Here is an 18,772-nt window from a genome sequence, read left to right as displayed (position 1 = left end):
ATATTGTGCGGCTGTTTTAGTGGCGACGATCAGTCTTGACGTGCCGTGGAAGAAGAGCGGATTAAGCAACTCTAAAAGTTCTTGCTTTAATTCACAATTCTGCGAAATAAATACTAATAAATTAATGTGTACATTGGAGCGTTTTTCTAGATTTAGTATACTTACATTTTGCACCGCACATTTAATGTAATGAGCTAACGTATAAAATCTTAAATTTGTGTTACGATAAATGTGTGGTAGAATTTGGCGCGAAAGCTGGTGGACGAAACGATAAGGAGGCTTATTGTAAAGTCAGTGTCATTGTAGAGCTAATTGGGAAGCTTCCTGATTTTTGTTTGATAAAAAGTTACTTGTTACTTGTTATGTGCTTAAAGTAATTGGGAAAGTAAAAGCGGAAACATTAAAAAAACATAATAAAATTTAACTCTGCAATTGCTTGCTCTGCCGTAAGACATTATTTCTGTTTAGATGCATAGGGTTGTGAAGGTGTCACATCACTGGTTAATTTCCATCTAGGTGAGCTGCGTGGAAAGTGGGTATATCACGAGAAATTGGCGGGATGTGAGCGTAACTTTTTTTCCTAAGGCAGGAAATAGCACTGCCACACCCATTATCCGTTTGTTTTTATCCTTATTGATAATCCTTGAGAAGCTGATTGACATTTCTGAAGAAAAATCTTCCCGAACAAATATTTTTTATTGGATTGGTATGCTATCGGAGTCCCCAATATAATTTAAAGTTTTGCGTATAAAGATTTTTAACACCTTTATAAATATATATCATCATAAGTTTTCGCAAACAAATTACCAACAATTGTTGACTCTCACAAAGTAAAACAACTCGCCATAAAAAAATATTTTAAATATAATTCTTGAAAAAACACCTTTATTTGAAATATGTTTATTTTTTATATATAGAATTAAACAAGGATTATGATGGTGTAATTTTAAATCCCTAATTTAATCCCTGGTCTTCACTATGTAAATCAACTTCAAAAAGTTAAACTGTTTGTAGCTAAGTTAGCTTAAGGCAAATTATGACCCTCTTAAATATATGTAGAAATATTAAGCCCGTTTTTTAGTTTTTAAAAAATGCTTTAAAAAATATATGTATGATGTATGTAGGAAAACGACTTTTTTGCTTTCTCATGTCTTGAATATGATATATTTAAAAAAAAAATATAACACATTAAAGACTAATGGCCTTGTTCATAAAAAATTAAGCAGGTTTAAAGAGCTTTATAAAATGAAGTTTTCATACATTTTTCTGTTTATAAATCTTTTTTAAATCTACTTTATTTTTTATGAATAAGGCCGTAAATCCTTTGAGTTAAGCAAAACATTTGTATGCAGTAAAATGTGTTTTTTCAACTTAAAAAAAAGTAAAAAAAAAATAAGTTAAAAAAAATAGATTCTTGAGCCTCTTTTTAGTTCCTTAAGCTCTTAAGAATTTAATAATCTTTCCATTAAAAAAAGGTATTGCAAATACGTAAAAAATTGTAGGCTGTAGACCCTTTTGAATAGTAAATTCCGCATTTGGACCACTGTGCGGCGTTCTCTCGCCACATCTCTGGATAGGAGAGGATGCCCGCACGTTGACAGTCAAGCGGCATTGAAAGCATTTGGGTCCAAGGCAGTGAAGTCAATAATTGTTTGCATCGCGCATCGATAGCACCGCTGAGTTACGTCAACACCGCTCTTTGTGGGGTTCCTAGACATAGTAATAACGAATAGTAATAAAATAATCAATGAATTGGCAAGTAACGGTTCAGAAATCCAGTGAGTAAAATACCAAGTTTAGTATTTAGAAATGCACTAGATATCCTAGTACTTTCCACGAATGAGTCAGTAGCCAGCATGAAGACAGATGGCAAGATACTCCCGCGTGCAAACAATTCTAAGGTCACATATCCTCAGCATTTCTCTCTTTCTTTTTGCCACTTGTTATTAGATATAAACCAGTTGGTAGCAATTAATTTAATTAGGACGGACAAGTTTTACATATGTGTTTATGTCACCACTTTGAATTGTTGGAGCAAGTGTCATTTAACATAATTTCTAGAGATTTTTTCTGTGAGCAGCAATCCACGGGGAATCATAAACGTCATAGTAAATTAATTCTACCGTAGTTCGCCGTATATCCCTAAGTCTAAAAAATGTTTGCAACACAATTTAAATTTTTTTGTCGGACGTATGGTTGGCCTTTTTACATTTTTCGTCATATCTTCGCCATTTGTTGTCGGATCTTAAAGTATGATTTATCGATGTGTTTGTCTTTTGTTCCAAAAGCTCACTGCCTTCATGTACAATGTTCTAGTACTTGTCTATCAGATCTCCCTATAAATCAAAGCTCTCCAAAAATCATTAAACTTTTGCTATTATTTGCTTTTTATTAAAATACTGGTTTTGTTGCCGAATGTCCATAAGTGTTACCTTGAAATGTGAATTAGCGACCTTTAGGTTCGGTAAAAAAATAATAATTTTCGAAATTGCCTTGCAATTCTTCTTCTTTTTTCTTTTTTCGTATAAATCTTGACCTCTCAATAAAAGTTGTGAGTTTTTCGAAGTTCTCAAGGATTTTTCTCGTTTAAAAGAGCCCCAAAAATGGTTTTGAAATTATATCAGTATATCATATTTGATTCAAATAAATGAATGTTTGGTGCTTAAACATTTTCTACGTGTTTGGTCTAGCTTCGATTCGTATTTTGCTTCTTGATGTTGTGACACAAAAGGAAAAATCTACGTACACTTTTAATCCACCTATGAGGAAGCTTTTTTTCTGGCAGAATTACATTCGGAGGTTTTCCAGTGTCTGTCGAGTGGTGACCGCTATTTGAGTGGCAGTACCCACGGCGGCAAGAGCATTTCTCAAATTCGAAAGAAGTCAGAAAAAATGCAATAAATATTAAAAAATAAATTAAAATAAGGCCTAACGAGAATCTTTACTGATTTTTTTTTGTCTTACTTTTGATCTAAAAAAACTTTGAACTTGTTTTGATTTGTTCTTTCTAAGTAAAAGCTATCTTTGCTGTTAATAGTTTTATTGTAATTTTTGGTTATGACCTCATACCAATATCCGCATTTTAACTGTATGAAAACTATGTAAAATAAAACCTGTTTACCCGGTTTTTCTTAAATTCCAAATCCGGAACCGTGTTTTTTTTAAACTGCAATGTTTAGAATAACTCGAAAACCGGTTTTGGAGAAAACCCTACTAATGGCGTAATACATACTAATTATCCATGCTTATTGAGATTTTTTTTTTTAGATTTAAACCGAATTTATGAATTCTAAATTCGCACTTGTCCAGATAGTTTTCTTATTTTCATTAATTATTAATTCACCTTGCAGCAATCAATTTCACTAAATATATTCGCATTTTGTAGTTACTTCACTTCAAAATTTTCGCAATAGCTTTGCTAAAGCCAAAGAGAACAAATTTTAAATAACAGTAATTAACTTGCTTATTTACTTGTATAATTAACTGTATTTGTCTTTATCAATTCTTAAGTGCCCGAACTCTAGACAAATATTTCCCAATCAAATATTTACTTAAGTAAGTAACTTATCTACACAAAAATGTTCTAGGCACTTTTTCCACGTCCAAATAGCACACATTTACGCTAATTAATACTTGCATCTAACAGCATTTCTATGTTTTTGCTTGCAGATATTTCCGTTCTACACAAAACATCCTGGAAGTGCCCCAACGATAAACAGTTCACAGAATATTGGAATTTTCAAAATGTCGGCCATTAGAATGAATGAGACAAATACAATTGTCGATCGGATGGTTAACTTTCTGGTGGAGCATGAGGATATGCGCACAAAGAGTTGGTTCCTCTCGAACGCACCCGGGCCACTAGTTATGATATTGGCTGGCTATTTATACTTTTGCTTGTATGCGGGTCCGCGTTACATGCGCGATCGTAAACCATTCGAGCTGAAGAATACGCTGTTGGTGTACAATGCGGTGCAGGTGATATTCAGTTGGGTGCTCTTCTATGAGGTATGTATAAGTGCATGCATTTGCGGGTGATGAGCGGTGTATTTTAATCGGATTTAAATTATCATTGATTCAAGTATATAAAAATATTTAAATATTTTTTCTTTGCCAGGGTTACAAGGGTGGCTGGGGTGGCCACTACAATTTCCGTTGCCAACCTGTGAACTACGCGACAGATCCCATTTCTATGCGGGTAGGCAAAATTTAATTTTTTTTTGTCCCCAGCTGGAAATATGTAAAATCTTTCAAGGTATGAAACAGGCAGCTCTTCAGTTCTAGATCAACAAATAGCATTGACATTACAATCAGAAGTTCTTGAGTTGAATATAAACCCCGGTTCACTTGAATAGGCAATTTCATTATTTGGGATCCGATGCATGTATGCACTTCGCGCTAGAAAATGTTTCAATATTTGTCAGAACTTTTTTATTTCTATATATACTACATATGTAGAACGCTATATTCGAAATGGCCTGTAGTACGCATACCGAGGATGCCAACTATCTTAGGGCTAATTCCCCGAAACTTCTGAAAAAATTCGCCTATTTTCAATGAAATTCCCCCAAAATGAATTTTGCCACATATTTAAAGCAACTAATGCTAATTGATTTATGAAAAAAAACAACAAATATCATTAATTGCGATATATAATATAAAAAGCGGATTCGATGGCTTGGTGGGGAAAACCAAATCGAGAAAAGAGAGCGTCAAACGAAAACGCTAAAAAGTGAAAAACGCCGCTATCAGTGTTGCCAGAAAATTTTTAAGCTTATAGTTAAATTCTTCGAAAAAAATAACTAAAAAATTTGTTTTATAGCCAAACAAAATAGCTAAAAAGATTTTTCTTCAAAAATAGCTAAATAAATTAAATAATTAGATTATAATAACGCAAAAAATATGAACTTAAATATTTGGAGTGGTAAAATACCTTATAATTGTGACTAGTAAATATTAACAAAATTGTAGCTCAAATGTATTTGTTTGTTTAGTTGTATTACCTTTCCATTTCGACGAACCAGCGAAGATATTACAACATTTAAGGGAAAGCGGTGTGAAAATAACTAGGCGGTTGATTATAATCATAATTAATAATTATTAATGATTCGATTACATACTACATAATACCACCGTGAGGCAGTCATTTTTACAAATAAATAAATGAATAGTGGGATCCACCAAATTGAGCAAGTGCGAAACTATTGGCCAAATATAGGAAGACTATACAAACAAAACTAGGGAGTATTTTTTACTAAAAAAAAGTGAGAACAAAACCCTTGGAAACTTTTCGGGGTCATTTTGAAGAGAACAAAACTGGAGTAAAACTCTCCGGAACGTTTTGGAAAGAAACAAAGCGGGACAAAAGTCTAAGAATCTTTCTCTCGGAGAATAATTTGGAAAATAATGTTTCAGGAGCGTTCTGGTAGAGAATGAAATGAGGACAAATCTTTTCTTTTTTTCTTTCGCGAAGAATGGAAGCGAGAACGAAATTTGTCCATAGCGCTGCATTAGTTTGAAATGTTTGAATTTTAATATTAATAACAAAAAAAATAAATAACAAATTTAAGATATTTATGCAAATTTATGCCATTTTCTCAAGCAGGTTTAAAATTTATCCGCTCTTCAAAAAAAATTGTTTTTCAGAACAAAATTAAATATTTAAAGGGCAGATAAATTTTAAAATCTACTTCAGAAAACCGACCTAAGACAACGAAAGACTTGACACGCGAACTTTCCTTGCACAGAAAATGAAAAATTTTTCACCTTAACGTTAAACGATCTAGAAGTTTAAACGGTATTTCTCACAAAAACGATTTTCCTTGCTCGCGGACGCCTTTCTCATTCGTAACTTTAAATTGTTTGTTCCCGTTTGCTTACCAAAACCGGAACGTTCTCGGTCCATGAACGTAAAAGTCACAGAAAAATGTAAAAAGGCGATCCGTAGGTCCGGAATAAGAGCTTCAAACTAGTTGATCTGGTTAGTTATTAAAAAAAAGAATAAAATCAATGTTATTGTTAACTGAAAAAGCTAAATTCCAGCTGGGTAATTAGAATTAAAATTTATGTATCCATGTAAGTCTGCATTTGTAATTTTACTTCTACCGATAGATGGCGCGGGCAGTATGGCTATATTACATTGCCAAGCTCACTGAGCTGCTGGACACAGTGTTCTTTGTCTTGCGGAAAAAGCAGCGTCAAATCTCTTTCCTGCATTTGTAAGTTTCGTTGATTTCAAAGTGGCATAATTTTAAGATTTCTGTTGAGGACCTGAAAAAAACTATGCCCAAACGGTAGTAACCATACGTGATAGTTAAACCCTAAGTGGATTTTGCACTAGCTTATCATAATTTGCTTTCGATTATCCGAGTTCTGGATTATCGGAGGTGAAGCTTTCAAAAAAAAAAAAATTACACAACAATTCAGGATTTTTTAAATAAATAACTTTTTTTAAATAGGAGAAAATTTTAACTAACCACAATAATTCCAGTTTGCGTAGTTCTTATTGTTAGCTTCTTTTCCGGATTTTCCGAGTTTTCTATTATCTGGGGTGGCTTTTGTACTGAAAAGCTCGGGACTCAAGCGGACTGAATGTCAAAAATTGCCGCTAAACATAATTCTTCTCTTCAAAAGCCCATATATATAAAACTTAGCCAGCAATTTTTACGTAGAGCATTTTAAAACCCATTGCCTATTGTGAATTAAGTGTACCATTCACAGAGACTTCACTAAATTCACTTTGGCTAAATATAGAAAAAGCTCTAGACTAAGGAAGGACTAACGCCGTACGTATGCAACAAAATGCTGGACGCGAGATCGATATAACTTGAAGAGGCTTTGTTTTAGTGGACGGCACCGTGGAAATCTACATAATTATCTTAAGCCTTTGGAAGATATGTATAAAATGTGTGACAGCGTTATATAGAGAACGGGGGCACTAAGGACAACTTCAACGGCTGCTGCAGAAAAGATACTGAACTTGCTGTCAATAGAGCTTATGTTAGAGAATCACGACATTCAGTATATTAACTGATGGTTCAAAGAAAACGATTTAGAAAATGCCAACGAAATAAGAGCTGGAGCCTACTGCAAATAGATTGGTTGTTGATAGTCAAGCAGCGATAAAGGTAATTAATACATTACATATTTTGTTCAAAAATTATCTGAGAAACACGGAGGGCAGTGGAGATACTAGCCAAGAATAAAAATTAATTTCATTTAATTTTGTTGAGCCCAATACACAACATCTGAAATAGTCCTGAACAGTTCTCAGAGGGGTCGAAAAAGTCATGAATTTTTCCTGAAGTGATCTCGAAAAAATCTTGAAACGATCCCGAAATGGTCGCTGATTAGCGCAAAATAATTTCTAACGAGTGCCAAAATGAAATGCTTATAAACTAGCCTCAAAATGATCTTGCATTATTCGCAAAATGGTGCCGAACTAGTGTCTAACTTAAACGACAAGTAAACATAGTACCTAAATGTTCCCGAAATGGTCCTGAACTAGCCCCCAAATGGTCGAGAACTAGGCTATTAAATAGTCGGGAACTAGGCTCGAAACGGTTACGAAAGGATCCTGAAGCAGACCGGAATACTCCTAAACTAGTACCAAAAAGACCCCGAACTAGTGTCGAAATGGTCCTTAAATAGCCTTCAACAAGGCCACAAATGTTAATTTGTATACACAAGCAGCAAATACAGATTTTCTGCTGAGTTACAAAAAGAACTTAAGGGTTTCCAGAATTAGAAGGATAAGGTTACATAAACAAATGAAACAGTTTAGCCACCTGGACAACTTTGAAGGTGATATGTAAACCAAGCGAAGATTGTTGTATAGAATGACAAGTGGTTTACTGAAAGGTCACTGTGTACTTATCGCATACACATTCGAAATAGGAATCACTGCTAGCGAAAATGGAAATAGGTTATGCTTTGGCTGCAGTTAAGAAAACTCTGGCACCATCAAGACTGTAATACGTAGAGGATGCTGACTGCCTATCTGCCTGCTGCCCGACATTGCCATACCTCACACCGCCAGCGCCACGAAGAAGTTGCTGTACTCAATTGGATGGGATCGCCTTCAGTTTACCCTCTGTTCACTTTGCTGTAATTATTTTTTTAATAAATCACACATTTTTTTGAAACAAATTTAATACACTTAGATCTTTGTGGTCTTTTATTTGAAGTGTATTTTTTTTTCTCAAAATGGTTGCTATAGGGTGTAAATATTCTACCGTTTGGGCATAGTTTGATGAAGCGTTCTAAAATTGCTATTCCACAGTGTTATAAACAAAACAGCGCAGATATTAATATATATTTTTTTTAACTTGCAGATACCACCACACCCTGATGCCTGTTTGCGCCTTCATCGGAGTTAAATATTTCGCCGGTTAGTTCGTTTGTCGAATAAACAATTTTTGATAATTTATATCAAATATCATATCTATTGGCGTCGTTTAACCATTTTCTAATTACCCTTTCTAGGTGGTCACGGCACGCTGCTCGGCTTCATTAACTCCTTCATTCACATCATCATGTACGCCTATTACCTGCTCTCTGCCATGGGCCCCAAAGTACAAAAGTATTTGTGGTGGAAGAAGTACATTACCATTCTGCAAATTGTAAGTGATTGCAAGCTATTTAAAGAATTTAAATGCAAATTTCAAGTGCAACACGAATTTTTCTTCTCACAGATCCAATTCCTCATCATTTTCGTGCACACTCTCCAAATTCAATTCCAGCCAAATTGTAATTTCCCAAAACCGATTGCTGCCCTGCTCACCTTCAATGCCGGCCTATTCACCTACATGTTTAGCTCCTTCTACATTAAGAATTACAATAAGGAGGCTGCTGCGGTGAAGGCCAAGACTGAAGCGGCTGTTAAACAGGATTGAGGTGCTGCTACTCTCGACCTCTTTTTGCCATTCTACATTCAACTCTTTACTGCTTAGCACCTTTCTGTGCGCTGTTAATTTAAATATGAGTGCAATTAAATGCTCATAAAATTGCGAACAAACGAAGCCACCACTCCTTAGAGAAGTCCTTTGATATCTATTATTATTGGGCGCACCTCAATCACTGGTAAATATGTATGTAAATGTTTTGCTACTTGGCGAGCTGGCGGCATTTGAGGAACAGATGCAATATAATTTAGCTATAAAATTCTTGTGAAAATTAATTTAAAGGAAATATTGGGGGGTAGTTAGTGGGGATAATAGCCAGTGGGTTGGAAGATTCATACTTGTACGCTTGTACATAAGTACATAATTTAGTTAATAGTAAACTAATTTTAATTTTAATTATAAGTATGAAATCTAATTTCAATTGTGTCTCAAAAAACAATGTAGGCAATTAGTAAAACATATACAAGTTATATTGTACATACAAGAAAATTATAAAACGATCATTGCGCTTTTTTTTTGCCCATAAGCCAATTTTCTCTTTCTAGTTCGAAACCAAGTGCCGATCGAATCGAATAATTTGAAAAGTGCAATTGTACCAAATATTATGTTTTAGTTTAACTATTATTTAATATTTAATGATTATCGCTTGCTTTCTATTTCTTCCTAATAATACACACGCAACACATAAAATAAAATTATTTTTGGATTATTCTAAAAAATTAGTGTATGTATGTATGTGTGAAGAGTAAAAAAATATATATAATATAAGTCCATGCATACTTAGCTAAAGCGTTTTTAGTAGACTATGTAGATGTTTATAACAAAACTTAATTTTTTTACCATGCTTGTATATACGAAGGTACATTTTTATTAAAATCGAATAAATGTTTTGAGACAATTTTATGTGCTGCATTTAATATTTTGTTTTCATTTGCGAAAGAAACTTTGAGGTGCCATGTAAAGGAGCGCAAATTCCGTGTTGGATTTGGGGGTGGGAGGAGAGGGACTCCGTCGTCAAGTATTGCAGTTCACCCCGGTGGGTGAGTGTCTAGCTTGAAGCGGATCTCTGGCGCCACTGTCGGAAAATTCAGTCTCCATTGCGAAAGGGCCGATAACGGACTGAGACTGATCGACTTCGCTACGTACTGCTGAACTGAGCCGCTCAGAAACATTTTACCAAAAAACGTATTTAGCGGCGGTTGGTTTGGGAGTAGAGATTGGCCAAATACGTGATTTTCACGTGACACGTCGTGTCACGATTTTTCACGTGTGAGTGGTTTTGAGAGAAAAATCACGAAACTTCCGTGATCGTGCGTGACTGAAATTTTTGCTGGCGTGAGAGTGCGAGAGGCAGTTTTCTGTCAATCACGCAATTTTCACATATCGAGCATTTTCACATTGGCGCAGTAATGTTCCTAGAGCATCAAAATTCAAATTTTTTCAAAATGTCGCTTGCGTATTTTTTGCGGTTAAGGCTTGATATGTATGTATGTGCAGTAGACAGCATCGTCAAAAAAGTTGCGGGTTTTAAGCTGGAATTACAAAAGTTATTATATTTGAAGACGTCCACCAAAATATTTCGGAAAAATATTAAGACCGATTTGAGAATACCTCCAAAAATGGAGTTTTTTTTAAGGATAGAAATAATTTCTTAAAGAACTTTTAGAAAAAAAAACACCTCAGATGGCAAAACAGGTTAAGCTTAAAAAGCTTGACAAGACCTATTTATATGCAATGCTATTTTAATATATATATATAAAGTTTCAGTTTGAAAAAAAGTCTCTGAAGAAGCTTGCGTGAGCGTGCGTGATTAAAAAACTAGGCGTCGTGAGCATGCGTGAACGTGATTGAAAAAAATATAGCAGAACGTGAGTGTCCCGTATTGATTTACGTTCTTTGATTTTACCCCCCGAGGAGTAGTCAAAAAGGTTTATTACAGGCCTACCTAATATTCACGCACGCAGGCACGCAAACTTCGAACTGTCAAGCAATGCGAGAAAAGTCTTATGTAAACGGCCCTTTACTGACAAACATTTCTCATGTACGTACAACTTGTATGGGACCAACCGAAATTGAACGGCGCGCAGTGCGTAATTTGGTTGATTTAGGGGAAGGAAAATCGAAAATCGAAGTTGGTAAAAAAAAGTTCAGATACGATATGTGTGCGTATAGATGTCTGATATAATAGAAAATCGGTCCCCAATTGTTAGAAGATTACCTGGAAGAATTCTGAGCTTGTGCAAACATGCCTGTTTTGACGAACGAAAATCGCCAGTTTTCCGGCCTTTATCAATCAGTGGTCGTATCCGTCTCATTTCATAACGAGACTGCAGTCTTGGGTATACTTTGCATTTTACACATTGTAAACTTAATTAAAAACATTATTTTGAAATTTTAGACGTCAACCTTACATATCAATTACGCTCCTTTAGATTAAAAAAAAAAAAAATTCGCTTTTTTCATATAAGAAATTGTTAGACAGCGTGTGACATTTGGATCTCTTCAGGAACCTTTAACTGGACATCTGTATATCAAGGGCCAATAGTAAGAATTTGCACAAATTGCACAATTAAAAAAAAGTCGATTTAAAAATTAAAAAAAAAACAAAAAATTAGTCATTTGGATTTTTCTTATTTTGAGGCATGGCAGCTACAAATCTCAAATCAAATCGAATTGACCTTAAGGTGAAGAAACACAATTAACAATTTAAGTTTTCTTTTTTTGTTTTGATTTTTGCATACTTAGTTCTTGTAAAACGCTATAGTTAATGCAAAAGGTGAAAACTGTCAGCCAAAATAGTGCGAAGGTATATGAATCTATATTAATAAAAATGTTGTGTTCGTATGTCACGGTCGTCAAAACTCGAGAACGGCTGAACCGATTTGAATAATTTTTTTTTGTATTGTTCGGTGTAATACCAGAACCAATGATATCGCAAAAAATTTGAGGGTTGCCACATATTTGAAAATATTTAAACCCAATTATATTGATAAAATAAATAAATTATTACAATATGGGTATCAAGTTAAAGAGGTTTAAGAAAGATGACTGATGGAAATATTTTTGGGGAGGGTTGCCACCTAATTTAAAATTTTAACTCAGTTAGGTTGATTAAGTAAATGAAAAATTGCAATGTGAATATCAAATTGAAGAGTTTTAAGAAGGCTTACAGCCGAAAATATGTATGATTAGGGTTGCCACCTGTTTGAAAGTTTAATTAAATTACACTGATAAAATAAATTAAATATTACAATATTGGTATCAAATTAAAGAGGGTTAAGAAAGATAACTGTTGGAAATATTTTTGAGGAAGGTTGCCACCTATTTAAAAATTTTAACTCAGTCAAATTGATAAATAATTGCAATATTGCAATGTGGGTATAAAATTAAATAGGTTTTAGAAAGATAGTTGTTGGAAATATTTTTGAGGAGGGCTGCCACCTACTTAAAAATTTTAACTCGGCTAAATTGATTAAATAAATGAAATATTGCAATACGGGTATCAAATTAAATAGGTTTCAGAAAGATAACAGTTGGAAATCATTTTGAGGAGGGTTGCCACCTAATTGAAAATTTTAACTCGATTAAATTGATAAAATAAATGAAGTATTGCCATGTGGGTGTCGAAACTAAAGAAGGCTTACAGCAGAAAATATGTTTGAGGAGGGTTGCGACCTGGTTGACAATCTAACTCAATTTAATTGATAAAATAAATGACATATTACAATTGAAAGATGACTGTAGGAAATATTTTTGAGGAGGTCTGCCACCTTTTCGAAATTTTAACTCAGTTAAATTGATAAAATAAATGAAATATTGCAATGTCGGCAAGAAGCTTTAGATTCTTATTAAGGTTTACGGCTGAAAATATATTTGAGGAGGGTTGCCACCTGTTTGAAAATTTAACTCAATTTGCATAACGGATAAAATAAATGACTTATTAAAATATAGGTATTAAATTAAGGAGGTTTAAGACAGATGACTGTTGGAAATATTTTTGAGGAGAGTTGCCACCTTTTTGAAAATTTGAACTCGAAAGCTTATTATGTTGCACCAATGTATTTTCAATATGAAGCAATAAAATAAATAAACCAACGAAAAATTAGTCCTTTGTCAAATATGTTTGATTTATTATTATTTATGTATGGCTATGTACAAATGTAAAGCGGATACGGACGATGGGTGGTGGCTGACGGTCGTTCATGGTTGAATACCTATACCCGCGCTCTTTTCAATAGAATTGAGTTCAATCTCAAAGCAGTAAAACTGCTTGGAGGAGAAGTTAAAAAATTGTTAATTTGGCGGGAAAAAAAACAGTTTCTAATAAATACATTTGTACATGTGTGCGTACATATGTATATTATTAAGCATTAAGGTGGGCCGTCTTGGATTGATTAAATAAATGAAATATTGCAATTTGGCTATCAAACTAAAGAGTTTTAAGAAGACTTACAATCGAAAGTATGTTTCAGGTACAATATGAGTGTCAAACGAAAGGTATTTGAAAAATCTTGATTTGAAAATATTTTTAATAGGATTATCCCCTACCTAAAAGTAAAGACTGAAAATATTGTAATTAAATGAAATTATACAAAACTGGTTCCTAACGAAAAGTGTTTGGGAAAGCTTTACTACGGAATTTTTTTAAATCTTTCCACTTATCCAAAATCCGAAGAGTTTAAATAAATATACAATTTACAACATCTTATTAAACGAAGTGATCATATTATTAACGAAGAGCTGGTACACAAATTACTCAATGTAAAAAATTAATAAACAAGTAATTTTTAAGCAAGAACCACAACCGACTTCAATTCCCATATAAAAATTTAATAGCACCGTTAATTTTGTCATGATCCAATGATCGGATCTAAACTAAATTAGTATGGGATCACCTGGAAATCAGTTGACGTGGTCCAAAGTTATGCGGTAACATACATAAAAAAAAATAATCCGACGAATTGATAACCTTCTCCTTTTTGTGAAGTCGGCTAAAAACTACTGAAACAAATAAGAAAATGATAAAAGAGTAACGAAAACAAAAAACTATCGCATGAAAGCTGTTTAAAAAATACTTAATGAACACTTAAAATTGTTGACACCATTCCCTAGCATTACAAATCAGTCAACTTTTAATCGTAAGCAATTTCGTTTGGGGTCGCCAAGGCCTACTACGTATATTGCGAGTAAAGAAATTTTGAATATTATGATTATCATTATCATTACTATTGTGAACTCCTATTCCCGATCAAGGATTCCCAAATTAAAGCGAAAGCAGAAGGGCATTTACGATCGCATGATGTAAATGTTAATATGAGCTGCAGAACTGAACCATATAGGAACATTATTTTACAAGGGCGTATAATTTCTGACGTGTGCCGATGACATCGACATCATCGGTAACAAAAATTGCGAAGTCTCTTCTGCCTTTTCCAAGCTGGATAAGGACGCAAAGCGAATGCGCCTGGTGGTAAACGAGGACAAGACGAAGTATCTCCAGTCACCGCGTTCGCGCCTTGGAACCCACGTCACTGTTGACAGTTATAATTTCGGGAAAGTGGAGAATTTCATTTACTAGGGAACCGATAAAAATATCAGCATGGAAAACCCACGCAGAATCACTGTTGCCAACAAGTGCAACTTTGGACTGAGTAGGCAATTCGGGAGTAAAGTCCTTTCTCCACATACAAAAACCGCAGCCTAGAAGTCACTCATCATGCCCGAGCTGTTATACGGCGCAGAAGCTTAGACAATCACAACATTCGATGAGACGTCTCTTGGAGTATTCGAGAGAAAGATCTTACGGAAGATATACAGGCTTCTGCGCGTGGGCAACGGGGATTACCGTAGACAATGGAACGATGAGTTGTATGAGATTTACAACGAAATGTACATAGTGCAGGGAATGAAAATGCAGCTGCTCCGCTGGCTTATACATGTTTTTCCAATAGGAACCGAAGTTCCAGGTGTGAAAGAATTCCACTCGACTGGCGTTCTTTGTCGAGCTCGGCCAAAATGGCTTAGGTGGTAACAAAGCCAAAGTAGAAGAAGAATATTCAAATGATAGATGACAGAGTTGGGGGACCTTCTTCTTGGATTCGCCAGGAGGTACTAGGAAAATATTCCTTATCAGATGGATTCTGGCAACGGTTCGATCAAAAAATTGCATTACCTTAGCTATCGCTTCGTCTGGAATTGCTGCGACATTGTTACCAGGTGGGCTGGCATTGAACATATAAATCATCGAAACTCCCACGTAAAATATTTCCAGAGCAACCGGCATAGAAAACGTATTACAAAAATTTAATTTCATTGTTTGGGATGAGTGCACCATGGCACATAAAAAATCGCTTGAGCTCCTTGATCAATTGTTGCGAGATTTGCGTGGAAACGTTCAACCATTCGAAAATGCATTGATATTGGTCGCAGGAGACTTTATGCAAACATTGTCTGTATTAAGGAGAACTGATCGAAAGAATGTTTCTTTATTAGAAAATTAATTACAGGAATCACGATTGGCTCAGTTAACAGGCTATTCTTGCTGCGAAGAATAAGGATGTCTATCAACTAAATAATAGTGGTATTGAAAACAGTCGTTGCTTGAGCTGATCAGCTATTTTTTTACCAGACTGCCAGGCCACTTGCTCACTTTGGTGAATACCACTAATGTTATTCAATCCAGCATTCAACGTGAGGAAATAGCATATACGTCGATAAAAAAAGTCCATCCAACGAAATTTTTGAACTCGATTGATCTTCCAGGGAGACCCCACATACTGAAATTGAAAATAGGTGTGTCAACTATCATGTTGCGGAATATTAATCAGCCAAATCTTTGCAACGGCACGCGACTCGCACTTAAGAAATTGATGAAGAAAGTAGTGTAAAGATTTTAACGTGGCCTTTCAAAGGTGAAGAATTCCCATGATTCCGACCGATACACCATTTCAATTTAAAAGATTGCAACTCCCAATTCGATTGACTCGGATTCGGAATCACAATCAATAATGCTCCAGGTCGAACTTTGGATGTTGCGTGTTCCTGTGTCGGCAAACCAGATATCCTTGATATCTATGCAGCCAATGGAAAAACAACAAATATAATAATTTATCATCCATGTAACAGGAATATGCCACAGCAAAGCGTGGCAGGGTACAGCTAGTTATTATATAATTATATTTATATTTTTTGTGAATATATTGCTTACTATGTATCTAATACATATCGCAAATATTAACAAAATCAGTCTATAAATACGGGCTTTCAAAATATTTCGACTCCTGCGCCACCTAACGGGTAAATTTTTTGCAAAAATATTCCTGCACATGCAACCAATATAGGCGGAAAAAATAACCTAGATTCGACCATATCTAACAGAGATATATCACTTTTAATTTTTGATTATAAAAACCCTCCCCTGGAAATGCCCATAGAAAATATTAGACTTATGGAATCACCCACATCCTTCGAAAGCGTAAATACAGTCTATTAGAAGTACATAACTAAAAAAAAATATATTCTAGAGTCAAAATTGGGGGAGCTATGATTTTCCTTCCCCTAAATCGCCGAAATTACGCACTGTGCGGCGTGCGTAAAGCCTGCTATACAGTTCAATGCGCGCGGGAGCGTGAGCTTTTTATTTTCACCATTATCTCGTTATTACTTCACTTTTTCCAATAGTTGATACATCAAAAGATAGAGAATTAAAATATCTTTCAGAATTATAGAATAAAAACTAATTTCAACTCTGTGCGTACGCAAAACATTCGCATGTGAACGGCAAGTTTTGACAGATGTGTGTGAGCGTCCATAAGAATACAAATCGTCGCCTGGGTAAAAGATTGTCGTAAGCAACATTTTGACGATTTTTAGTTCTAGATGCAGTTATATATCTTGAAATAAGGTCTATCGATTGGTGTTATCAGTTTTTAGAAATCTCCTTTAGTTTCCGAGATATTGACTGCAATGTTTTCGATAATTTAGTAAAAATTTAGTTAGCGATGCAGCCATATTAAACTAATCAATATCTTAAAAACGGCGTTCTCTATTTTTGGATATCTCCTTTAGTTTCCGAGATATTGAGTAAAAAGTGGGAGAAATTTTGATCACATTTTGTCGTATTTCATACAAAGTGGCTGCCAAATTGTGGACAAATGACGCTTACGACAAAATTTTACTAAAGAAAATCCTTCATAAACTTAAAACTAATTAACAATTAACATTAAAAATTTAATAATTTAAGAATTTTGTCTATCTTCGCGTTTTTTTGAGAAATTGCATTCCATACTTCAATCGCGACTTCCCACAACCTGCCCTGCCGAAATTAACATACGACAATATTTTACCCAGACGACGAAATGGAACTCTTTGCCTTTGCGAACGTTCACGCTCACGCTCGCATTGAACTGTAAAGCAAGCTTAAAAACTTAACTCAAATTCCATGTTTAGTGTTGCGTGAGATTTCGATTTGACGTTTGTGCTCATTTGACATTTTGGCGCGACTATGAGTTCAAATTTTGCTCAACAAACTTCCGTAAACTTGACAGAAATGCAACTCTGAGAAATCAAGCACGAAAATTGATTTCGGTTAATCAAATAAGAAAAATTAGCGTGCGTGCGTAGAAAAACTCACGCCGGTATTATTAGGTCGAGCGGTTACTGTATATACCATGATAACAACATAATAGGGGTCTTCATCTAAAGTGATAAAGGGATAAATTGCTTAAATTTATCAGTTTATCCGCATTCTTTCGTGAACGCACCTTGGTAAATAATTGCACAAAATGGTTTATTATTTAACTAATTTTGCTAGTTACGTTACATTCTTACCTCGTCCATTGTGCTAATTTGCTTTTTATGTGTTTGTAGCAAAATCGACCACCTGGCAGTCTGTCGGGGTTGAATTTTGCTGAAACTTACATGTTTATCCACCAAAATCGTTAAAAATAAAGTGATAAACTTTGGTAAAATATATTTCCATACAAAGTTTGTCAGTTCATTTCTCAAAACGATAAGTTTGTGTTTTAACAAGTTTATCACAGGTTTATCACTTTTGATGAAGACCCCTAATAATGTGCATAAAATACAACGGAGAATTCTTTAAGCAGTTAACCTGATAACCGGAAAGGTGTGAATACCTACAATAATCATAATTTGGCAAAATTTGGTATTATAATTTTAGTTTTACGCTCCGTATCTAACTTAAATTAAATACATATGTATGTATGTAATTAATTTATTCTCATGATTTTAACCCTCCGATGAGTGACAGTGCCGATGACGTTAGATTCGTGAGAAGGTCCTTAGGGACCTACAAAGAGTTGCTCGATGTTTCGACTGTACATGTGCAACTTCTTTGGTATTTATGTTGTCTTTTGATTAAATTAACGTCCTGCATATATATTAGGAATGAAATAATTTGAACAACAAGTGAAAAAAAAATCAAATCATGAAGACAAGTAACTTGTTATTTCTTCTAAAATTGTACAAGGTCCCTAGGGACCTTGTCACTAATCCCCGTACTATATATGTTGAAATCTCAATAACACTCGAACGTGATCCCGTATCCCTTCGAAACTTATTTTAAACGATTCAGCTTAATTTATTCTTGGAATACATGTATAAATTCTTTTCAAAAATGCATTGAACAAAAAGATATAGGCACATGAAATACGAAAAGGTCCCTAGGGACCTTCTCACAAATCGAAGGGTTAAACGAATTTCTTGGCTGAAAAGAAAAATATGCTTGGCAAGCATACCACTACTTTTTTATCAATTGTTTTTAATCGATAAACGGGAAATTTCAGCGATCGCGATGTGCATATTTGACCCCATTTTTGATTCCAAAAGAAAGAAACAGCTGCCAAAGA

At 34.6% G+C, this 18,772-nt stretch overlaps 1 protein-coding gene across 1 annotated transcript; it reads left to right on the top strand.

The window, feature by feature from the left end:
* The first annotated feature begins 3,666 nt into the window (after window positions 1-3,666).
* LOC118738510 (elongation of very long chain fatty acids protein AAEL008004) lies at window positions 3,667-9,791 on the top strand. Its single transcript, XM_036469446.1, has 6 exons — window positions 3,667-4,008; window positions 4,118-4,198; window positions 6,112-6,218; window positions 8,334-8,389; window positions 8,485-8,621; window positions 8,694-9,791. The coding sequence occupies exons 1-6, from the start codon at window positions 3,745-3,747 to the stop codon at window positions 8,892-8,894; spliced, it is 846 nt and encodes a 281-aa protein (XP_036325339.1). The 5' UTR covers window positions 3,667-3,744; the 3' UTR covers window positions 8,895-9,791.
* Window positions 9,792-18,772: the final 8,981 nt, after the last annotated feature.

Source organism: Rhagoletis pomonella, unplaced genomic scaffold (genome assembly GCF_013731165.1).
Source record: "Rhagoletis pomonella isolate Grant_MI unplaced genomic scaffold, Rhpom_1.0 Rhpom_scaffold_00004, whole genome shotgun sequence".
Taxonomy (NCBI): Eukaryota; Metazoa; Arthropoda; class Insecta; order Diptera; family Tephritidae; genus Rhagoletis; species Rhagoletis pomonella.
This window is presented reverse-complemented; position numbering and strand designations above follow the sequence as displayed.